This window comes from Zeus faber (genome assembly GCF_960531495.2).
Source record: "Zeus faber genome assembly, chromosome: 4".
NCBI lineage: Eukaryota > Metazoa > Chordata > Actinopteri > Zeiformes > Zeidae > Zeus > Zeus faber.
The window spans coordinates 31,921,646-31,947,255 of record NC_137191.1 but is presented as its reverse complement, the minus strand read 5'-3'; the positions used below and the strand labels follow the sequence as shown (position 1 = coordinate 31,947,255).

Below are 25,610 nucleotides of genomic sequence, written 5' to 3'. Positions count from 1 at the left end.
CAGGGAAACAGGCAGGAACAAAGACGCTGAAGACATGCGTGAAACACATGCAGAAACACGAAGGAGGAAACAAAAAGAAGTAGGCACCCCTCAGGCGGACGGTCAGGGAGCTGGAACCCTGCTCAGGCAGGTAGGCGGAGGCCTTCTGGAGGGCAACCAGGGGGCCGGGTCCGGGAGCCGGGCCGCTCAGGGGGGTCGTCCCGGACTGGGATGATGCCACAGGCGGAGATGGGGGGGGCATGTAATTTCCACCGGTTGAAGGCAAGCATCTGGCAGAAATCAGGATCCTCTTCCCAGGAGACCGTGAGTATCTGGAGGAAAGCAGGCTCCTCCTTTTCCAACACCTCCTTCGACACTCCAAAGTCCTGGCAGGTACAGGCAAGGGGGGCAGCGGGGACAGGGGAGCTTCGGGCTGCGGAGACAGGGGAATGGCGGGTTCGGGGAGACAGGGGAGCGCCGGGCCGCGGAGACACATGCAACGAACTGACACTGAAAGAGTGAATGGGACCAGGTTAAATACAAAAGGAGTGATGAGGAAGGTGAAGAGAGGTGGTGAGATTACTGACTGGGGACAGGTGTGCATTGACAGGGATGTGATGTGATGTGACACAGACACAGACAGGGGGAGCCAGAGAGGGACAGACGGACCTAGAGACAGAGGGAGCCAGAGAGGGACAGAGGGACCCAGAGACAGACAGGGAATCAAGGCAGAAGAGGATCGTGACAGCATAATCATTTCCCATTAAATTACTTGGAATTAAAGATTGTATTCTGCACTTCCTTTTTGAGTTGAGTTAATCTAGTCAGTCTTGATTTCACCCCTTGGTGAAACCAGCCTCTATGAGGGTGATCTTTTGGAGCAAATTCAATCCATTTAAATGCAGTTGCCAGGATCAGTGTATTCACTTCCAACAGCAAAGTGTAGTTACTGCATTGGAGTAGAGTTCAACATTGATGAACTTGAACACATGACTCTGTGTGTCAACTAAAAGCAAAGTTATGGCTGGAGATTCCAAAAATAGAGTAAGATACCATTGAAGCTGCAACGACATGCAAAGCAGTCTCGCACTGCCAATATCTGGTGTTACAGAGTCTTAGTGTTCAATATACAGTGGGGCAAAAAAGTATTTAGTCAGCCACCAATTGTGCAAGTTCTCCCACTTAAAATGATGAGAGAGGCCTGTTATTTTCATCATAGGTAAACCTCAACTACGAGAGACAAAATGAGAAAAAAAATCCAGAAAAATCACATTGTCTGATTTTTAAAGAATTTATTTGCAAATTATGGTGGAAAATAAGTATTTGGTCAATAACAAAAGTTCATCTCAATACTTTGTTATATATCCTTTGTTTGCAATGACAGAGGTCAAACGTTTTCTGTAAGTCTTCACAAGGTTTTCACACACTGTAGCTGGTATTTTGGCCCATTCCTCCATGCAGATCTCCTCTAGAGCAGTGATGTTTTGGGGCTGTCGCTGGGCAACACGGACTTTCAACTCCCTCCAAAGATTTTCTATGGGGTTGAGATCTGGAGACTGGCTAGGCCACTCCAGGACCTTGAAATGCTTCTTACCAAGCCACTCCTTCGTTGCCCGGGCGGTGTGTTTTAGTTCATTGTCATGCTGAAAGACCCAGCCACGTTTCATCTTCAATGCCCTTGCTGATGGAAGGAGGTTTTCACTCAAAATCTCATGGATACATGGCCCCATTCATTCTTTCCTTTACACGGATCAGTCGTCCTGGTCCCTTTGCAGAAAAACAGCCCCAAAGCATGATGCTTCCACCCCCATGCTTCACAGTAGGTATGGTGTTCTTTGGATGCAACTCAGCTTTTTCTCTCCTTCAAACAAGACAAGTTGAGTTTTTACCAAAAAGTTATATTTTGGTTTCATCTGACCATATGACATTCTCCCAATCCTCTTCTGGATCATCCAAATGCTCTCTAGCAAACTTCAGACGGGCCTGGACATGTACACTGGCTTAAGCAGAGGGACACGTCTGGCACTGCAGGATTTGAGTCCCTGGCGGCGTAGTGTGTTACTGATGGTAGCCTTTGTTACTTTGGTCCCAGCTCTCTGCAGGTCATTCACTAGGTCCCCCCATGTGGTTCTGAGATATTTGCTCACCGTTCTTGTGATCATTTCGACCCCACGGGGTGAGATCTTGCGTGGAGCCCCAGATCGAGGGAGATTATCAGTGGTCTTGTATGTCTTCCATTTTCTAATAATTGCTCCCACAGTTGATTTCTTCACAACAAGCTGCTTACCTATTGCAGATTCAGTCTTCCCAGCCTGGTGCAGGTCTACAATTTTGTTTCTGGTGTCTTTTGACAGCTCTTTGGTCTTGGCCATAGTGGAGTTTGGAGTGTGACTGTTTGAGGTTGTGGACAGGTGTCTTTTATGCTGATAACGAGTTCAAACAGGTGCCATTAATACAGGTAACGAGTGGATGACAGAGGAGCCTCTTAAAGAAAAAGTTAGAGGTCTGTGAAAGCCAGAAATCTTGCTTGTTTGTAGGTGACCAAATACTTATTTTACCGAGGAATTTACCAATTAATTCATAAAAAATCCTACAATGTGATTTCCTGGATTCTTTCCTCCCATTCTGTCTCTCATAGTCGAAGTGTACCTATGATGAAAATTACAGGCCTCATCTTTTTAAGTGGGAGAACGTGCACAATTGGCGGCTGACTAAATACCTTTTTGCCCCACTGTAATCCCAGGAGAACCATTACCTCTAAGGCTTCAGTTCGTATCCTGGATTGGAAACCACCCACTGGCTACTTCCTTGTTTCCTTGAGGCTTGTTTTTAGGTTGTCATCAGGCAAGGTATTCTATGGTGCTTCCAGTATGTGTGTGTGTGTGTGTGTGTGTGTGTGTGTGTGTGTGTGTGTGTGTGTGTGTGTGTGTGTGTGTGTGTATATATATATATATATATATATATATATATATATATAGTGTGTATATATATATATACTGTGTGTATATATATATAGTGTATATATACTGTATATTAGAAACGGTGTTCAGCCAAGGCCCAGGGAATGAGCGAGGGAAGGCAGGCGAAGGCCAAACAGCGCCAATTGACGTGTATTTATTAAAATTTTAAACAAAAAGATGGCTTTTGGGCCAAAGGGAAAATCATACACTCGCTGGCAAATAGGTGCCGCCAGATCGTGTCCAGTCTGCTGCGCTAGCGCCCTTGATGTCGAGTCTGATCACGTGTCTCGAAAACACGCACCTTCCTCAATGCGGGGAAAAAACAAACCTAAATTAGTTTCTGGTCTGGGATTCGGGTAATTCAGCGGAGCCCCTCCGTTGATTCGCCAATCCCCAGCAGCTAAGCGTTCCCGGGACGGGAGCCTGCACCGCCTGTCTGCAGCGGTGGCTGCCACACCCCCTTGGATGTGATTCCTGGCGTGGGGCTTTGCTCTCAGCTCCAGGACGTACTGGACCATGTTTTTACTGGTGCTGGGACCTTCCTGCCAGTTTTCCTTAATCAGGTCCAGCACCCCACGAGGGCTCATGTCAAACAGAAGCTCAAAGGGGAAAAACCATGTGAAGGACTGGGGAACCTCCCGCACCGTGAACCACAGGGGGTTCAGCCATGAGTCCCAATTCCGGCTGTCATTGTGGACGAACTTCCGTCTGCGGGTGGTAAACGCTGCTTTGAATTGAGCAGACGCCCAGTGACCCATACAGTTCGTGCAGTGTGCCAGACATGAACGAGGTGCCCTAGTCAGTCAGGATTTCTTTTCGAATCCTGGCCTGGGAGATGACCTGAAACAGCGCCTGAGCCACATCTTTGGCCATGATACTGCGCAGCGGCACTGCTTTGGGGTATCGGGTTGTGTAGTCCACTAGGACTAACACGAATCAATAGCCCCGAGCACTGTGGTCTAATGGCCTGAGATCCATAGCGATTCTCTCAAGCGGCGTCTCGATTAAGGGGAGGGGCCTCAATGGCGCTCTGGGAATAGCCGGTGGATTCACCAGCTGACACCCGGAACAGGTGGCACAGCGCCACTGCACGTCCGCCCAGATGCCTAGCTAATAGAAACGGGCCTTTATCCGCTCAAGTAATTGGCTAACCTCTTCTCCCGACTAAGCGTCACAGTTCACTCTATAGTATCTATCCCCAGTCACCGTGAAATGTGGTCGAGTTTTATCTACCCGGTCAAAGGCCCCGGGAAGGGTTCCAAAGGAAAATCCTCCATGGGATGGACTGGGGGGTCCAGATAAGTTCCCACCTGGGGCTCCTCCTCACCCGCTCTGGTGACCCCCATCGGCGCAACGTCCGCAACACCACGGGCCCGGCAACACTCACATATCCCTACAGACCGTGAGTGCAACCCCCTCGGGCCCCTCGGCAGTCCCAGCGGTCGTTGTCCCGTGCGCTGCCGGGAGAGGACATGAATGGCCTGCTGGCTATCCGGAACGCCTCCCGGTCCCGCTCCCGTCTGCCAGGGAGGAAGGCATCCAGGACTCTGCCTCGCACTGCTCCATGTTGTTCAGGCGCCACTTGTAAATGGGTGTTCTGGCCCAGGGCCAGGGAATGAGCGAGGGGAGGCAGGTGAAGGCAAAACAGCGCTGGTTGGTGTGTATTTATTACAGTTTTAAACAAAAAGCTGGCTCGTGGGCCAAAGTGAAAATCATACGCTCGCTGGCAAATAGTGAGAGAGTCTAGAGCCTCTGTGCTTATGCGCACTTCCGCCGTAACGTGTCCGCTCTGCTGCGCTTAGCGCCCATTGTTGCCGTGTTGGTGTGTTGAAAACACACACCCTCCTCACTGCGAGGAAAAACAAAACCTAAATGACTTCCTGGCCCTGGATAGGACGAATCAGCGGAGCCCCTCCGTTCATTTGCCTGATCCCAGCAGCCGAGTGGCTCCGTGATGGGAGCCTGCACCACCTGTCTGCAGGTCTGAGGGTGAATGTATTCTGTTTATGGCATTTTGCCAGATTCGTCAGTCAGTTGTATATCCAGATCCTCTTTCCACTGATTTTTTGCTAAGGTCAAAGGAGTATATTATGCCAATAAAGTACTTTGATTAAGGATTGAGTTCTAGAATACAATCTAAAAAATAATTGGGCTGTAGAGATGGAAAATGGGTGGAGAACGAAGAAAAAAATCCCAAAGCTGCAAAAATTCATAGAAGTAAGAATGAATTTTTGATATATTGAATATTGATATCAATTTTTTGTGACATTTGTTCAAAAGACATAGTTATTATTAGCATATATATCTTTGAATGGGTTAATCCCTTTATTTTTCCGTATGTTATAACCTTTTCTATGATAGAGGGTACAAACATGTTATTTCTTACTATAGGGGCTTGAATTGAGAATTGTTCAAGTGAAAATGATTGTCTGAACTGTGCCCAAATCTTAAAATAATGTTTCACAGTTGGATTTAAAGACTAACTGGATATGGGTTGTGGAGGTTTTGAACAAAGCAGAGCATGAAATGAGGCAGGACTTCAAAACAAGTTCTCTAACAATAACAATTTAGGAGCACTAAAGTCAGATGGAGAATTAATCCAAAATAGCAATCTGGATATTCACCCAGTAGTAGTATTGGAATTTGGGTAATGCTAACCCTCCGTCTTGGTGGTGTCGCTGTAGTATGCCTTGCGTTTTCTGGATTTTTACTTTTTCCAAATGAATGAGCATACCAGTTTGTCTATAAAATAAAAAATGATCTTGTCAATAAGATGGTGAGACATAACTACAGTATAAAGGAAGGAATCTCATGTATGTATATATGTATATCCCTCGGTTATCTTTGCAACCGTTTATTTGATCTACTTCACAGTTGGCGGGTGTATTGCTGGGGACCCAAGGAAGTGCAGTGTTGAATTTGGTGCAATTTGGACATGTGACGTGTAATTAACAAACAATTAACAAACTTTCAATAAACAGCGAAAAGTGAGCCAGCGAGGGGCGTGGCTACCCGTGAAAGCAAGCAGCCCATTCCGAACACTTTCGGTGCAGACACGCGACATGTGTGTAATATTAATAAACCTTGGATAAACAAGTCATGTTTTGAACGGGCACTGCACTAGTCTAAATAAATATATAAATCTAGGTAAAACGTTCATTTTTACAGTTTTAATAATGCCTCCTCATGATAGTGGTTATAAGTCCAGCGTTTAAAGTCTTTCTACAAACAAGTTATAAGTGGGGAAAAGTTGGCTTTATAAAGATCTTTAAAATGATGCGTAATCCAGATTCCTAACTATTTCTATTTATGTACACTTACTTTGAAGGGAAATTGTGTGAATATAATGTGTTGTGCCACTGGGTTCACAGGCATTAGTTCGCTTTTTTGTAAATTAACTTTATATCCAGATATTTTGCCAAAGTAATTTAGTAAGTTAAGCACTTGTGGTACAATAACTAAGGCATCACACAAATTTAAAAGCATATCGTCTGTGTATAGGGATACCCTATGCTCAGAAGTTCCTCTTTGTACATATTAATGGTGGTCTCACCAGCAGCTGCCAATGGCCCAATTTCTCCAGAAATTAAAAGCTGTGACAACGGGCAGCCCTGCCTGGTGTCGCGATAAAGTGCAAGGAAAGAGGAAAGATTGCTATTTGTACAAACAGCTGCCATAGGAGAAGTATAGATAACCCTAATCCAAGAACTGTATTCCAAATCGTTTGAGTGTGTAAAAAAGTCCCACTCCCTCCACTCAAATGCCTTTCAGCATCAAGTGATATTTATACCTCTCGGTATCGTAAGGAGTGGGATCATACAGAAAATTATATACTCGTCGTAAGTTGAAACACGAATCAAGACTTTTAGTAAATCCAGTCTGATCATCGGATACGATAGAGGGTAATACAGTGTCTAGTCAGCGAGCTCACATCTTGGCTAGTCGTTTACTATCCATATTCAGGAGAGAAAATGGGTGAAAATTAGCTGCATTCCAAAGGGTTTTTGGAATATAAGGGGGATACAACTGTCCGTCACATAGTTTGGGGTAGTAAACCACAAGTTAATGATTCTTCAAAAAACAGAAATCAAGGTTGTGGCAAGGTTATTGGCAATTTTCTTCAAGATTTCACTGGAAAATTTCGTCGGTACCCGAGGATTCCCCATTTTGCATGGACTTCGCGGTGGCAAGTTCTTCTACAGAGAATGATCTCTCGAAATCAGTTGCTGTCTCCTCATCAATACTGGGAATACGTATATCTTATCAAAAAAAGTCAAACAAAGACTCCTATGTGAGAAGTGTACAGTTTTGCATAAAAATTTGTGAGAACACAATGTGCCTGATGCCTGTTTAATCATTAATCTCGGGTATGGACTGGTTTGCAGTCTTTTGACGCGCATTGGTCAGCAAGAATTTTTCCAATCTTTTCACCGTATTCATACATTTTGTGCCATGTTTTATTGATAAGATTTTCTGCCTGAAGAAGAAGAATCTTTAATTGTCACACAACACAGCACACCACACCACACATCCACGCACACACACGCACGCACATGCTTTGGATGGTGGCCGGTGAAATGAGGCCTCTGCATTTAACCCATCCTTAGCTTGTCCTTCCTCCGGGGACACAGCCAGGAGCAGTGGGCAGCATTTGTGGACACGCCTGGGGACCTGGTGACGAGTGTCCATTGCTGGTCAGATGATGATGTGTGCACGTTTTTGGTGGGGGTCCTTACTGATGTTAGGTGGAGGAAATCCCATGTGAGCACGAGGAGAACATGCAAACTCCACACAGTGCATTGCACTGCGCCACTGCTGCCGCCCCTGTGTTGTTGATAGGAGGTAGAATTCTGTTTGGAGTGTCAGTTGCTGCTTAAATGGGCAATTTAACCTATCATAATGAACTAAATGTTGATTGCACAATGTAATGGGCCATAGCTACAGAATAATGACATCATCAGCGTTTAGATTTGTTCCCTATAAGCCTCGATATCAGTATGCATTTGGACTGTCACCGGGTACGAATCTTCGAGAAAATTATAATTTATGGCATTGCGTCACAGGAAGTGCATCAACCACTGCGCAACCATTCATTGAAGTTGGTTGAGAAATGTAACGTTTTTGTGCTTTTTATCCAGAAAAACCTCAGCTCCCCCATTTACTTGTATTTGTTTACAGGCCAGTATTGCCAGCAAAATGACTTAGACAATATCTAATTTAAGGTGCAGTTTCTCGGTGTGACTAAACAGCTTTTAGAAAGAAACTTTAATTGTCTGAGCCTCGCGGTGCTGCGGGTTCCAGATTAGATAGGATGGGATTAATGGATGAAGAGATCCGCAGCGAAGTGCTCTTTGCCCAGGTGGAGGAACGGGGTTCGGGCAGGGAGGTGCACTAAGCCCATACCTGTCAAAATTGGATTTAAAATTTAGGGGGTGTAACTGACAAGGTGTCCCTGCTACAGACGGTTACGCACAGTGTTTTCATTTCATTCAATTAGATACATCTACAATAAAAAAAAACGGGTTGATTAATTCTTTAAAATCATTCTTTATTTTAAATCAGTCGCTGTCATGTTCCAGCTGCCCTCTGCTTTTTGTCATGTAGAGCGGTAACCTCAGACTGGAGTTTGTGTACAGTAGTTTGCAATGATGCTACGTTCGTCCCAGCATGTAGAAAGGCTGTGTTCCATTTCAGACCACTTCCTCCCTAACAGCCTTTAGTTCGGTTTTGATTATATCGAATTGCTCTGCCAGTACTGTTTTTTGTTCCAACCTGAGAAGCGTTGCAATCGCTGTGTTCAGTGACAAAATACTGTAATGTTGGCCTTCAGATCCGCCATAATCTTGTTGGTCCATAGCATTCCCTGTGTACTTGTACTTGTACTTCACAGTTTAGAAGCCATTCACATAACGCTATCAGAGCAAAAATGCTGAATTATGAACTCAGTAAAATATTCTATAGCTTTTACGGTTATGAAGTGCCAAAAAGTAGTTTTTAAATCCAATTATCAGCAGAGCTCACTAAAACCTGACTAACTCCATTGCCTATTCGCTAGCGGCCCTCGTCCAGCTGTAATTCTAAGTAAAAAATATATATTGTTTAAGAAATGAAAAAAATATTAAGAAAATAATTCTTCAATCGAATTACAACATCATCATTATCACATTAATTCACTGGTATATCCCAACTTGCAAGTTGCCCTGCAACACACAGAGACACCATGCATGTTCTCTTCAGCCGACTACTTGTGACATGAAATATTCCTCTTTCACCCTTTTCCCTCTCCAGTTGGTGACAAGGTACCTGCCGACATAAGGCTTACGTCCATTCGCTCCACCACGCTGCGGGTAGACCAGTCCATTCTGACGGGGGAGTCTGTCTCGGTTCTAAAGCACACAGACCCAGTGCCGGACCCCCGCGCTGTCAACCAGGACAAGAAGAACATGCTGTTCTCTGTGAGTTGGCGTCACCAATACTAGTTGTGGTATGCAGTGTGTGCGCTTGTACATATATCTCACTAGTGCCTACATTATAGTATGTGTAGGCGCATGTCGTCCAAAGAAGTGGGGTTGAAGGTGGCTGTGTTTGTATGCAAGAGAGTACATTATGCGAAATACACAAGTAATCTTTTGGGATAAGCCCAATATAATAAGTCTGTCTGTGCGTGTGTGTGTGTGTGTGTGTGTGTGTGTTTTGTTGGGTGCTATCTGTGTTCCATTATCTCTGGCTTACCTTAAAAGGCGCTTAGACGCTAAGTGGTCTCTGGTCAGACATCAACAGCCAGTGATGTTTTATTTAATACACGAATACACTGAGTCACACTTGAGACCTGCAGGATATCTTCGTCTTGAGCGGTTGGCAGTGTATTGTTTATTGATGACGACAGTGTTTGAACACAGCGTTGTGGACAGGGATGAAAGACTCTGAACTTCACCGAACATGCCATCCATCTAATAGCCAGCAAATGACATCAAGCAAGGGTTGGTTTTAGGCCTGTCGTGATAATTACTTTATCGACTTAGCGTACGATATATGGACATGACCTCGATCATTTTTCTGACCTTGATAATTGCCCATTGTGTTTGCATGCGTGTTTGTTGACATAAGAATTTCACCAACATTTTAGCCAACGTGATGCCAGAATTAACTGCAGAGTTTTCCCTACCATTATAACACTTGGGCGCAGCACCAAGTGTTTTCTCATAGCGCCAGGCAATGGCGCTGCTCCTCCGAGTATCGTAGCGTAATGTGTAACGTGACAAAACCTAAACAGTATCTCTGCAACATTGGGATCTCAGCCTTATCTTTTGGAGTTTTTACAGTGACCACGATCATAGTTCCTGACTTAGTTTTATCAACGCTTGAATCCTCAGTGGACTCTCTGTCACTGTTACTCCTACAGATGCTGCGTTCAAGTCATGTGGGAATTTACGATCAAAACGACTTGCTGCTTTCTGCTGCTTAAAATGACAATAATATCGTCTATCGCAATTATTTCTGGGACAATATATCGTCCAACAAAAGCAAAAGTAGTTATCGTGACAGGTCTAGTGGGTTTTGCTCAGGTTCATGAATTGGAAGTTTCCTTGGGGTTCAAGTCGGGAAGTGCAGCCATTCTCTGCTAAACTGCAATCGCCGTGAATCACAATACAAATTGGCCCAATGACTCAATCTGGGAAAGGCAAGGCGGATTTCAGATAGACCTTTTCAAATCTTGCGACAACCTGACCCTGGAATTGTGTGTGACTTTCTCTCTGTCTATCACAACTATTCTACCTATTGCCTTTGTCAGGGTACCAATATAGCGGCCGGGCGGGCCATTGGCGTTGTCGTGGCAACAGGGGTGCAGACAGAGATCGGAAAAATCCGGGACGAGATGGCCGCCACCGACCCCGAGAGGACACCGCTGCAGCAGAAACTGGACCAGTTTGGCGAGCAGCTGTCTAAGGTTAGAGAACTATCTGGAGCAAAGGATCCATCTATCTATCTATCTATCTATCTATCTATCTATCTATCTATCTATCTATCTATCTATCTATTAGGGATGCACAGATTGTGAAATCCTGGACCGATACCGATGTTTTTTTTGCTTGTTTATATGTTATTTATTCCCCCTTTTGTGCCAGGGAAACAAAGAAATCTTCATGAACTGTTGTAAAGTCTGTCTTTAAATGAGCACAAATTCATTCATACAAATGTATGAAACAACCTTTAATATAACCTTCTTTCACATGACAAAGATTATTTTTGTGAAAAATAACTGTTTCAAAGTTTTTAGACTGCTAAACAACAACTTACTCAAAAACATTTTTTCAGTACTTACACAGCCCAACAAAAATTATTTTTGGGAAATATAGATTGAATCTTGTGGCAGTTTCGCCTACCACGCGCCATTCAAGTGGCTTGTTCAGGGACCTCCGGCACAGATACAAAGAAGACAGGGTTATAGACACCAGTTTATTGTAGAGAGTTGTAATTGGCCCAGGAGCAGATACAGTAGAAACATGTATCGTGACACGGGCTCCTCTCCTCAGTGTGTGTGGGGATGGGGGTTTTGCCTGCTGCTTCTTAGACCAACCAACGAGCAACAGGTATGCAGCCACTCTTGACCCCAATTACCTAGATCGAGGTCAGGTGTGGCTGCTAAAACCACACCATCCCCACACCACATACCCCGACACCAAACTGAGGCCAGGGAGAAGTCCTGGCTGAAGCATAGTCCCCTCCCCCCACCAAACAGAAAAACAGACTTTGAAACAGGGTTGCTATACCTGAAACTGACAGACTCTGACGCAGGGTTCCTATACCTTAAAATAATAGAGCAGCATGGTCCACCGGCATGGTCCACCAGACTGCCCCCTCCTCCCTTCCGGAGCGTGGGGCCTGGCTGCTGTGCTGACTGGTGAAGGCGTGGCCGGACTTGGCTGTTGCGGGGGCTGCTTGGAGGGGTGGCCTGGCTGCTGGACTGCTGGATGGTCCTGGCGGTCGCTGCTGGGCAGAGTAGTTAGCTGCAGGCAGTTACCCGTGGTGGTTGCTGCTTCTCACCCGGTCCTTTCGCTTATCATGCGCCACCCAAGTGGCGTGTTCAAGGACCTCCAGCACAGAGACACAGAAGACGGGGTTCGAGACACCAGTTTATTGTAGAGAGAGCGCTGGTTCTTTGTGGCCCAGGAGCAGATAGAAACAGGAGCTGCTGCTTGTTAGACCAACCAACAAGCAACAGGTATGCAGCCACTCTGACCCCAATTACCTAGATCGAGGTCAGGTGTGGCTGCTCAAACCACACCATCCCCACACCACAAATGTAATTAAATGCGGAGGCGAATATAAAAGCAACAAAGTTAAAATAATCAAACTTTTTGCCCACCTCCGAATTACAGCTGGATGTGACGTAGCTTACTTACAGACATGGAGAAAGCGAGGAGCTGACTCTACTGCACATTTCTGCTGTGGCCGCTGTAGTTTATGGAGCTATGGGGATGCTGTTTTGTCCGGAATATCGCAAAATTGAAGATTTAAACTTTAATTCACCCTATGTTGCCGGTGTGTTGTAGCAGGCGGCTAAATGTTGTAATATCCATCCATTGAGTAATTCCCCAAAGCGCTGCATTCCGCCATCTTTGTTTACACTTGCTCCCATGGCACGCAAATAATGAAAAGCACCGCGTCATAAAATATTGGTGTAAAGCAGTTCTGCTGTTGAGACTTCTCATGTTCCCAGACTTCCCATGGTAAAGACTTCCCAGTCTTTATCATGTGTTTTTCTTTTTTTAATATAAACTATGAATTGAATACCCAGAAAACAAAGGAATTTGGAGTATTTTGCAGTATACATCTCCCCGCCCCTCTCAGGCAGACTCCGTTCCCTCCGTTGACGGAGCGGGGACAGAGCCCCTGTCCTCGGACGCAATAGCCCTAACCCAATGTTATTAAATGAGTGTGATCATTTTCAACCTGTCCAACACTCTCTGCCTCCGGGGAAAGAACATTCTCCACCCGTTCTACTTCTCTCTGTCCGCTCGTTCCCCATCCGGCTCCTCGCTCCCCGGCGCACTCGGCATGCACGCAAATCGATAGTGCCTGATGTCCCAGCACCACACCCCTTACTCTAAAAGACACATCTAGGGTCTGAGTGGCATTTTCAAGAAGAAAAATAATAAGATGTAAGAATATAAAGACCTGTCTCCGTTGAGACTGACCGTGTTTCAGTTTTGTTTTTTTGGAGCCGAGCGCCACAATTCGGATCTGACTCGCCATTTTTTTCAATTGTTTTTTTTTTTCCCATAAAATAAATAACTTCTGAATTATATGCACAAATTAAATATTCGTATAAAAAGAACTATTTGTGCTTTCAGTGTATTCGGATTTGGCTCCAACCCTACTTTACATGCTTGTCCGGGCAATGTTACTGCTTCCATTCACACAGACTTCCATTCACAGCTGTAACGTCATTTTCCCGGAAATGATCTGTGCTAGGTCAAGAGTGGGGAAATTAACGGAACGGCTTTTACGGAACATTACGGAACACCGACCCCTTTACCATATTACGCCAATATGAAACATTGACAGTGGATTTACAGCTTTCATTCCATGTGGAAAAGGGGCTTTATACCTACCATGCATACCATACATACTTACAATACCCCATGTCTTGGTTAGAGAAGTACTTAACCATAGCATCCATCACAGTATTCTCCAGTCCTCATCAACCCCCCTGTCTTCCTAAGTTTTTGTTCCAACTCTTTTCTTGCATTCAGGTGTGCAAGAGTAGACAAAAAGTGAAAATGATTCACTCATTTTGACCCCCGTCTTTCTCTCAGCATGTTTCCTTCGATTCTGCTCTGTATATGAAATGGGCATAGAATTAAAGCCCTATCATCAATCTGTGTTTTGTCTCCATAATTCCTCTCCTTCACCCTCTCTTTCTCTTCTACAGGTGATCAGTGTGATCTGCGTGGCGGTGTGGGCCATCAATGTGGGCCATTTCAATGACCCCGTGCACGGGGGCAGCTGGCTGCGGGGCGCCGTCTACTACTTCAAGATCGCTGTGGCACTGGCTGTGGCAGCCATACCAGAAGGTTCCCTGTCCTTTAACATAACTTTTTATCTGTCTGTCCATCTTCAATTCCTGCAAATTCTGCATCACCTCATAGCCCTTTGTGTGTGTGTGTGTGTGTGTGTGTGTGTGTGTGTGTGTGTGTGTGTGTGTGTGTGTGTGTGTGTGTGTGTGTGTGTGTGTGTGTGTGTGTGTGTGTGTGTGTGTGTGTGTGTGTGTGTGTGTGTGTTTTGATGTCCCTCTCACGCAGGCCTGCCCGCAGTCATCACCACCTGCCTGGCCCTGGGCACAAGGCGCATGGCCCGGAAGAATGCCATCGTCAGGTCCTTGCCCTCCGTGGAGACCCTAGGCTGCACCTCAGTCATCTGCTCTGACAAGACGGGCACCCTCACCACCAATCAGATGTCTGTCTGCAGGGTAAGAGGGCGGGAAGGCCCAAATGACCCTTCGCAAAACAACAATTGTCTGCTGCTACTTCCAACTGTATTAGATACCATCAGGAAATAACCTACTACTAATTCTTCAAAAATAATCAAGAAAATTAACAATTAAACAAAGATATTTGGGAAGCTGGGTTTACTGAAGACAAAGAGAAACCTGTCTTCTGTAGTTTTTCTATTAGAAGACATTAAAATACGTAGTATAGCCTCACCATGCATTCATCAGTTAATCAAGGGAAATATTTTAATGATCGGATTGTTGTAGAGGCTGAAGAAATATGTTCATTGGATTTCTCACAGAAAAAAAACTAATGGTGCTAAGAAATGACTTAGAGCCAATGTTGGGCTTTAAATGAGCTGAAAGCATTTTATAGGACCAATATGATATTATACTCTTATTCGTCTTAGCTTTGGAGTGGGCGTAATGCATTTGGTAAAGTGTTGGCCACAATGTACTCTAAAGATTTGCTGAGTGTACATTGCTCAGTCACAATGTCAGTCAATATTTTGTGCCTTGTAAATGGGTTATGTGAGCATTTTTAAACAGCTGAAGAGAAATAGAAAGTTTGAAATAAACAGGAAATTGCCAGCAGCTAAGATGTTTGATACTAGATCTACTGTATGGGCTAGGTCACAATGTGTTCTTGCCATATTGCTGTATTTGGCAAGATTTATGCAGGTTTTACAAAACACCTCTTTATGAAACATTATTGTTATTTTTCTATAAAATTAACTAACCATTATCTATTAGGATGAAGTTACGTAATCTAATCAAGTCACTGCGAGTACGGATGCCTAGTGCTGACAATAGGCATGCCTGGTAATGCTAACATTCCAGCAACTAAAGCTTGTTCTAAATGTTCTAATCATAATGATTAACTAACTGCTAGTTGTGTGTGTGTGTGTGTGTGTGTGTGTGCGTGCGTGCGTGCGTGCGTGCGTGCGTGCGTGCGTGCGTGCGTGCGTGTGCAGATATTTGTGGTAGACAGCTTGTCCGGAGAGCGTTGTCGCCTGAGTGAATTCACAGTCACCGGATCCACTTACGCCCCAGAAGGGGAAGTGTGAGTGACCTTTAACCTTTTAACCCCCTGCTATGCTCCTAACCTTTTTAATGTGACCCCCTACCCACTTTACTACTCATCAGACTTGGGATACTGATGATTGATTGATATTTATCCTTTAGTGTTCTTTCTTTATGTGAGATGTGGTTTTGAAAATAAACACAATACTATCTAGTTGTATCCTCCCTACCAAGCCTACAGTTTGCTTAGATGCCTTCACTGTGTGAGAAAAATGAAGGATGATGCCCGGCCGTTGGCTATTTTTGTCTAGTCATTTTGCCATCTCTACTCTGGAATCATTTTTGAGTACTGAATTCTGAAATCAAGAGGTCTAATTTCTCTTTGTACTCCGGCCTCCTTCTCTCCAGTTACAAGGACGGTGCAGCAGTGAGGTGTAGCCAGTACGAGGGCCTGGTGGAGATGGCCTCCATCTGTGCGCTGTGCAACGACTCCTCCCTCGACTACAATGAGGTGTGCCGGGGGGCTCCAGAGAACAGGGCCGTGGGTCAGGTCGAAGCTGCTCAGCCACACTTATGTAGGAACACCACCTCTGTCTGACTGTTCTGGCTGAGTCACTGATAATTGGCTCAAGAAAAAAAGGAAAACTGGGGAAACTGATTAAATGTGGCCTTTTTTTCCTCCTGCTGTGACTAATCTCGCTCCCAAACTTAGAAATGAGGGCCTTTTGAAGGTGACCTCGATCAGACGTTGCTCCAGCCAGAGCTTATTAGGTGTAATTGCACCTAACAACATTATTAGTGCTGGTCATTGGGTTTTTATAACAAATTGCCAGGTTTCTGTAAAAGTTCACAACCTATAACTATAGTTTTTTCATTATAGAAAACGTTACATTTCTTGTTTTCCCATCATTATATTTTAGTCTTCGTCTTGCAATTGTGACCACTAGTAGGACATGGTAGGATTCCCTGATATAGTACAATTCATAAGGCAGTTGTACGGTGACCCTGAGAGCTCAACACACTGCAACTTAAGAAAAACACATGCACAGCATTTTGAAAACACACTATAAATTGAGACGTGTCGAACGAACTGCGTACCAAAACGCTTCACAAATTCAAAAACCATAACCGCATTAACGGAAAAACACAATGGCAAAAGCCACATTACGGAAGTGAGCCACCGCGGATGCACCGATTTATCTGCAATAAAATATATTAAACTAAATTATATTGCGTCTGTAATTATATAAGTATATAAGAATTTCTGTAAGTAACAACCTGGAGCCACGACTATCACCGACCAATCGTGCCACACGAGATCACCATATCAAAATCCACCATTTGCTTCAACAACTTTTATATCAACCCAGGTTTTTATTTAAGCCATTTTTAGTGTTATTCCAGAGAAAACAACATCTACCGGCTCTGTGATAGTGTTGTGTTGTTCGCGAACGATTCAAATCTTTTGGCTGAAAAAGGGGATTCACTCACTTGTGAGTGCATCCCTGCGAACGAATCTGTGATTCACTGATTCAGTGATTACTTTGCAGGGATACACTCACTCACAGAGTGATTCAGAATCACGTTCACTCCCCCAACTGACTGAGAGCTCAACTGAACTGACTGATGAACAGATCGTTTCAGGAAGGATTCAGCTCAGTTTGTTGGCCCAAAAGATTTTAATCATTCGCAAACTTCACGACTCTGTGCCTTCTTTTTTGGAATATGGCACTTAAATGGCTTAAATAATTACCGTGGATTGATATAAAAATCATTTTTCCGATTTATTAATTGCATGGAGGAACAGATGGAGGATTTGGACTCGTGTGGTCTGATTGGTCTGTGATAGTTGCGGCTCCAGGTTATTACTTTTATAAATGTTTTAATAATTACAGACACAAAATAATTTTGTTTAAATATTTTATTGCAAATAAATGCATGATAGATGCATGCAATGCATCCGCGGTGGCTCACTTCTATAATGGTGTGGCTAACTTTAATGTGGCTTTTTCTGTTAATACGGTTGTTTTTCGCATTTGCAAAGCGTTTTGGTATGCAGTTCGTTCGACACGTCAGGATTTGCAGCGTGTTTTCTAAATGCTGTGCATGTGTTGTCATAATGGTGAAGATATTTTCTTAATTTGCTTGTGTTTTGTCTGTTTGTATGTGTTTTCTTAGGTAACAGTTATGTTGTGGCTTTTGCATTTGTGTTTTGTCTATTCGAAGGCGTTTTCTTAAGCTGCAATGTGTTGTGCTCTTTGTGAACGCAAGTCATAATGGGTCCCTCTGCTGGTCGCATTTCAAAGTACAGGCATAAAAAGCCTGACTACATACGCTGTAATACTGTTTTACACCAAAATTAGCGCGTAAATGCAGTTTTTTTAAACGCCGGTAAACCCATTTAAAAATAGGCGATAGGCGACTCCTTTCCCACTGCCAGTAGACAACTATGCCTTTCTTTTTTCTTCTGGTGTGTCATGTTCGACATACGTACACGCAGGAAAGGGGGCGTGTCATGTTTCCAGTGTCGTGTTTCCAGCACACTCAAAACATTTCATGGTCCCCGAATGTGGGAAAAAAAGTCAATAACTTCTGAGTTTGATTTTGGATTCTGAATTGGCTATTAAAAGGGTCGAATGAAAAACAGATATTCCTGCCAATTTACACGCCAACGTCCGGAATCTCAATGCGCGTTATAGCATCCACCGGCAAAGGGGCGAAAATTAGCATGTCTACCCGGGGGTCATGATCCATCACTGCCGATCGAAGCCGGAGCCAGGGACGGACTCGGACTTAAAAATAGCCATGGACTTTTTTACCCAGACCAGCCCACCACAACCAGCCTGCGTATACTCCACCACCCCAGCCCCATCGACACACATACAGACACACCAGCCCGTGGATACTGCCATTCATAAGCATAATAGATGGATACTCTAGGCTACTGTAACACTAAAACACATATTTGAAGAGCAAGTGAAAGGTTTGTCGCCAGCAGGCCATAAGTGTGAGGATCCAATGATAGATTCAGGCAGTTAATGTTTCATGAATGTCTATATTTTAACAGGCTGTATAATCTATTTCAACACAGGAAAGAAGTCAGATTATGCCATTGTCAATTTGATCACTTTAACCTTGAAACTTGAAGGACTTACTCTTAAGGGCAGGTATATATACAATAAGTTACTACAAACAACAGGTACTGACTGTACACATTTGTTCTTCTAAAGTGCAGTTAAACAATCAATAATAGTTAAATAAACAAACATACTCTAGATAATATCTAAAATTGGGGGGGGGGGGGGGGGTGGTTATGAGGGCTGGTGCATAATCAAAGCTGGCCGTTGACACGGAGCTCTCTGATCGCTCTCGCTCTTGTTTTTGTATAATGGGCTGCTCAGGCGGCCCACAGAGCAACCGGCCCACTGGGATTTGTTCCAATGACCAGTCCAACTATGGCTAGAGCCGATAAATACCTGTGTCTACTGCAGAGTCATTTGGGCTTTTTGTGCAGTGTGAAAAGGCTATACGTTTGACATAATATTGTGTGCCCTCCATGCTCAAAAAAGGATTTGTCTGAAGCGACCTCCCCAAATGGATATTTCTATGGGAGAAAAAATGAATGTTGTTTTCACATAATCTTTGTATGTTTTTACAAGTCTACTTACAACTTGTTCATTTTTTAGTAACCTTTCGTTTCTGTGTCTATGCTCTCCAGTCGAAAGGTGTGTTTGAGAAAGTCGGGGAAGCAACGGAAACTGCTCTTTGCTGTCTGGTGGAGAAAATGAACGTGTTTGACACAGACCTGAGAGGACTCACCCCCTCTGAAAGGGCAACAGCCTGCTGCTCTGTAAGTGTGTGTGTGTGTGTGTGTGTGTGTGTGTGTGTGTGTGTGTGTGTGTGTGTGTGTGTGTGTGTGTGTGTGTGTGTGTGTGTGTGTGTGTGTGTGTGTGTGTCGAGGTATACTGTACCTATTTAGACCTACTCACAAACACCTAGTTGCTTTTGTAGTCCACACAAGGAACACATTGTCGTCAAGATGTGCAGAACACATCTTGACGACAATGGCAAAGAAACAAATAGATCAAGTTGTCATGGCAATTAGAGTAGAGTTAGGGACAGTAGAGGTAGACTAGAGAGTGGTAGAGTCGATAGTGGTAGAGTAGGGTAGAGTAGAGGGACGTACAGTAGATGCGGAGTTGAGGGATGCAGAGTAGAGGGAGTTAAAGTGGTACAGTGACCTCTGGAGGTACAGTAGAGGAAGGTAGAGCAGAGTAATAATATTGGAACCGGAAGTGTTGTGTCCTCTGCCTGACGGAGACATGGCTGAACCCGCTGGTGCTGGACCACGCCATACGTCCAGCTGACAGGAGTCCGGGAAATCCAAGGGTGGAGGCGTATGATAAGCAACAGCTGGTGTAACTCATACAACATCAAGACTCTCCCGCTCCTGCTCACCGAACCTGGAACAGCAGTCTACCTGTATGATGTGTTGTGCGGACTTCAAAACAAACATCCCGAAGGGGCTGTGGTGGCTGGGGATTTTAACAGGGCAAACTTAAAAAAACTTCTGCCTAATTTCCACCAACACATCACGTGTGCCACCAGGGGAGCTAGAACTCTGGACCGCTGCTATACAGCGTACAAGAACAGATACAAAACCATCTCGCTCTCTGCTTTCGGGAAATCAGACCATGCCGTCATCTTGTTATTTCCTGCTAACAGGCCATGCATCGTACGTGGAAAGGTAGTGACGAGGGACGTAAAGCGGTGGTCGGATCAATCAGAGGGGGTAGATAAATCCATCCGTGGCGCTCTGAGTGCTTGCACGGCTGCTTACAACGAACGTCTTTTACAACATAGACAAGTTCAGCATCGACAGTTCAGCTTTCAATACCATAGTCCCCACCAGACTGGCTGTCAAGCTGAGGGAGCTAGGACTGAACACTCTGCTGTTGCCTGGATCCTGGACTTCCTCTCAGCCCTGCCCCAGGTGGTCAGGGTGGGGAGGCACATGTCCAGCTCCCTCACTCTGACACAGGATCCCCCCAGGGCGGTGTCCTCAGCCCCCTACTGTACTCCCTGTACACACATGACTGTGTGGCAAGGTCCAGCTCCAACACCATCAAGTTTCTGACGACACCGTTGTGGTGGGTCTGATCACCGACGACGACAAGAAGGCCTACCAAGAGGAGGTGGCTGATTTGTCACTCTGGTGTCAGGACAACAACCTCTTCCTGAACGTCAGCAAAACTAAGGAGCTGATTGTGGACTTTATGTGAGGATTACAACCAAGGATGGATGCGCCTTTGATGATTAATGGGACTTGTTTTTTTTATTTTTTATTTTTTATTTTTTTTATTTATTCCCCTCCGATTAATGGGTCCTCTGTCGACAGGGAGAGGAGCTTTAAGTACCTGAGTGTCCACATCACGGAGGACTTTACATGGACTTTACACACAGACACTCAGGTGAGAAAGGCGAGGCAGCGTCTTTACCACCTCAGGCAGCTGAAGAAATTCAGGGTCTCGGTGAGGATCCTCAAGTCCTTCTACTCTGGAGCAGTGGAGAGCATCCTGACAGGCAACATCACTGCCTGGTTTGGGAACTTAACTGCTCAGGACAGGCAGGCCCTGCAGAGGGTGGTGCGTTCAGCCAAACGTACCACTGGAAGCAGAGCCCGCAGGTTCATGAAGGAGCCTCAATACCCCAACAACAGACTGTTGCGGTCTGTTGGGCTCTCACTGAGACACACACATAGGCCCCCACTGCATTACTGTAATGTATGTTGCACATATTACTGAATACTGTACTGTTACTGTATTGCTGTGTCATACTGTGGTATACTGTACTGTATATCTCAACACACGCTACCTCACTTTACTGCACATATCTGTATATATATAAATAGTCTATTCCTCTTATTTCTATTTTGCATCCCTGATCAGTATATTCCCTTTATATGCTTATTTTATTCCATTTATTAACTGAATTACATTTTGTGAATCAGTTGGTTCAGTTAATTGAGTTACTTAATTACTTAATTACTTCGCTATTGTGTCCTTGTACTTATTAGTTCAGTAAGCTTAGTCAGTTAATTAATTACTCAATTACTTAGCTATTGTGTCTTTGTACTTATTGTGCATAATCTCCGGGTGTGTTGCAATTATTCAAGATTCAAGATTCAAGATTCAAGAGGTTTATTCATCACATATATATACATACTTTCATACATATATGCAGTGAAATGTAATGCAACGCACCCGGTGATAACACACAATATGTCCTAGGAAAAATTTCTTTCTAATAGACCAACTAACTGACTCCTAAAACGTAATACAGTAAGTCGAATACTTATAGAATAGAATAAAAATATATAGAATAAAATAAAATACAATAAAATAAAATGAAATAAAATGGAATAGATAGAGGGAATAGACTATTATGTATATACAGATATGTGCCTCGGAGTTCAGTATGATACCCTGTGCGTCCTTTACCTGGACTGCCTTCTGTTGGGGGCCTGATTTCACTCGCCTTAGGGTTCGATACACTTGGGTGAAGTTGTTATTTTCGGCGGCAGACTCCAGGCATTCTGCTTCTCCTTGCCAGAATCTCTCCCTGTTTTCTTGTATCGCAGTGTTGCCTATGCGATTTAGGCGACGGTATTCAGTCATGTCGCCCCTAAGACGTGCTGCTCTACGGAGCTCTATGATTTCTAGCGTTGTTGGTGTTATCCAGGGGCGCCTGGGTGTATGGTGAGGGCGTCGGATGGAGTCAGCAGCTGCCTGGTTAATTGTGGACACGAAAAGGTTCCAGTTGGTGAGGTCTTCTTTGGCCAGGGCATTATACCGGTTGGAGATGGAGCGGGTAAACACTGAGGTGATGGTTGGATCCTGGAGATGAGAGGATCTCAGTCGAGGTGGTGCCCGTGATGATGGAACAGCCTTTAACTTCAGTCTCAACTGGGCAACCAGTTGGTCCGTAATCGGTCCGTGTTGCCTAGCTGGGCTCCACGATACACACGGCAGTTGGTAACACTGGATTTCTAGCGACTGGAGATGATGATGTGATCTAAGGCACTGCGGGTTTTGCCATCATTGCTATACCATGTCCATTTGTGTATGTTCTTCCTGGGGAACCACGTGTCTACAATAGATAGGGCCCCAGCACTGCATAGATGCTGGAGGCGGTCACCGTTGTTGTTGGTGATGGGACCTGGAGATTCTGGGCCAATAATGTTTTTGGTCTGCGAGTCTCGTGAAGCAGAGGAGACGGTGGCGTTGAAGTCTGCTAGCACAATAGTGATGTCATGAGGGGGTATCTACTGGATGACCAGATGTAGTTGATCAAGGAAAGCGTTCTTTGCCTGGTCGTCTGCGACCTCTGTTGGTGCATAGGCAACAATGACTGTTAACTTGCCGTGTTGGTGGTGGAAACGGGCGGTTAGCAGCCGTTCGCTGACAGGGGTCCATCCTATAAGGGATTTCCTAACATGGCATGGCATTGCTAGGGCGACACTATATAGCCCTCTGTTATCATTTGAGCCGCTCCAGATGTAGCCGTGGTCTCCCTCTTTCTTCTCACCACTATCGCGCCAGCGTGATTCGCAGAGTCCCGTGATGGAGATGTTGTAACGAGACAGTTCACTAGACAGAAGAGTAGCGTGTCCTGTGCGTTGAAGTGTTTGCACATTCCATGTAGCAACAGGGAAGGGATTTCGGAGATTGATTGTTCGTGAGTCAGGGGCGTGCAAGGGTCGATACCAAGGGTCAGTCCGGCTATTTCTGATTGGTTTCGTAACAAGGAGAGGTTCTCTGGAGTAGGTTGTTAGCCCACTGCCAGATAGCCAGCTGGCAGTGGCTGCCCCTTTAGGGCCTGCTGGCCTGCCCTAAACCGTTCTTCGTCAGGCCCCTCGCCTGAGACCAGTTTGCCATTGGAAACCCTACCAGGAGCACAAGGCTCCAGACAACCTAGCTCCCAGGGTCACGGGGACGCACAAACCTCTCCACCACGGTAAGGTGATGGTTCCCGGAGAGGGCATGAATGCATCAGCCGCTGGAAGGAGCATTTCAGTGACCTTCTGCATCACCCCGCACCCCAAATCGACCCCACTCTCACCATTTCATCTGTAAATGCCAGTGCAAATGACAACTGCAGCATAGACCGTGTCACCAAAGTAGAGGTCGTGCAAGCTCTGACCAAACTGAGACATCACACTCCTGTCTATCCCAGGCAAGATCTTCACCCGCATACTTCTCACCCGGGCCCTTCCGGCTATTAGAAGCGAAAGATGCCCCCAACAGGCGGGCTTCATGCCAAACCGCTCCACAACGGACCAGATCTCTGCCCTCCGCCTCATCATTGAGAAGGTACACGAGTTCCGCCAAAACAGACACCTCTACATTGCCTTTCTTGATCTTAAGGCAGCTTTTGACACTGTGGACCACTCCTCCCTCTGGAAGATCCTCACTATCCTTGGAGCTCCAAGAAAGATTACCTCTCTCTTCCAAAAGCTCTACAGCGATGCTGAAAGCTGTGTGCGTGTCAATGGCACAAACTCTACCTGGTTCCCAATCAACAGCGGAGTGAGGCAGGGATGCGTAGCTGCACCAGACCTTTTTAACTGCATCATCGACCACCTGATGGAACGGATATGTGCACGTATTCCTGGGGTTAAACTAGGCAGTTACACCCTTACAGATCTGGTACGCGGACGACACCATACCATCTGCTCCACTCTTGATCAGTTAAAAGAAGCCTTGGAAACCTACCAAGAGGAAGCAAACAAACTGGGTCTGAAGGTCAGCTGGCCCAAAACAAAATTAATGCACATTGGGGGTGTCGCCCCCCCTCCGCTGCATATCAGTGGAGAGGAGGTTGAGTTTGTGACCTCCTTCACCTACCTCGGGTCCATCATCACCAACGATGGCAATATTTCACCAGAAATAAACCGGAGACGTGCCCTGGCAGCCAGTGCCATGAAAGCACTTTGGAAGCCTCTGTGGAGACACCACTCCATATCAAGAGCGACCAAACTAAGGACACCTCAGTCCTCTCCATCCTCCTCTACGGAGCAGAAACCTGGCCTCTTAACAAGACCTTGGCTGCCAGAATCGATGGCTTTGACACCAGAGCACTGCGCTCAATAGAGGGGATAAAATGGCAAGATAGGGTTTCCAACATCATGCTGTGGGAACGCACCCAACAGCCCCCTGCGTCCCACCTGGCAGCACAGCGTCGGATGCGCTGGTATGGCCATGTCAAAAGGCTCCCCTCGGATCACCCTACTCACGCTATCCTCCACTTCCAACCTAAAGCTGCCGGCTGGAAACACCCCCGCAGTGCCCCCCGCACCCGATTGATTGATGCCGTCACTAGGGACCTAAACCAAATGGACCTGTCGCTTGTTGAAGCCGAGTCCCTAGCACTGGACCGACAAATGGAGGAGATTGGTGGAACTGATTGGCTCTACGCATGGCGTCGCCCCCGTCGCCGAGCAAGAGACCTGATGATGATGATGAGATATGTGCATTAAAGTGGCCTGTTAATTAAAGTGGCATGTGAATAAAGTGAGGTAGTGTTTGGGATAATTCAGCACAGTATACAACAGTACAGCGCAGCAATACGGCATCATGAACTACCCTGAACAGTGACACAGTATGCGGTACAGTATGCTACATGTAGTACAGTAAGGTAGTGGAGCCTATGTGTGTGGCTCAGTGAGGACCCCTGGTGAGGTCAGCATTGACAGTTCTAATGGCTTGAGGGAAAAAACTCAGTCTCAGTCTCTGTTCTCGCTGTGTGACTGCGGAGGCGCTTGCCTGACCGCAGCAGCTGAAACAGTCGTTGTTGGGGTGATGAGGATCCTTCATGATCCTACGGGCTCTGCTACTACACCTCCTGGTGTATAACTCCTGCAAGGGGGGGAGGGTAGTTCCAGTGGTACATTCAGCTGAACGCACCACCCTCTGCAGGGCCCGCCTGTTCTGAGCAGTACATGTATGTATATGTATATGTATAAGTATTTGATAAATAAACATCTTGAATCTTGAGGTACAGTTGAGGTAGAATAGAGGTAAAGCAAGAGTAAATAAAATATAGTAGGCGTAGAGTAGAAGTAGAATAGAGGGAGGTAGAGTAGACCCCCTTGT

At 45.4% G+C, this 25,610-nt stretch overlaps 1 protein-coding gene across 1 annotated transcript in view; it reads left to right on the top strand.

Moving 5' to 3' along the window:
* LOC307228780 (sarcoplasmic/endoplasmic reticulum calcium ATPase 2) overlaps positions 1 to 25,610 on the top strand; it is a gene marked incomplete at its 3' end in the record, with an annotated part of 51,065 nt that overhangs the window by 14,241 nt on the left and 11,214 nt on the right. Inside the window, exons 6-12 of the mRNA XM_079998574.1 lie at positions 9,228 to 9,394; positions 10,732 to 10,887; positions 13,876 to 14,017; positions 14,246 to 14,412; positions 15,408 to 15,496; positions 15,865 to 15,967; positions 19,175 to 19,306. Of these exons, the coding sequence (XP_079854700.1) occupies positions 9,228 to 9,394; positions 10,732 to 10,887; positions 13,876 to 14,017; positions 14,246 to 14,412; positions 15,408 to 15,496; positions 15,865 to 15,967; positions 19,175 to 19,306 (956 nt within the window). The remainder of the gene's footprint in view (positions 1 to 9,227; positions 9,395 to 10,731; positions 10,888 to 13,875; positions 14,018 to 14,245; positions 14,413 to 15,407; positions 15,497 to 15,864; positions 15,968 to 19,174; positions 19,307 to 25,610) is intronic.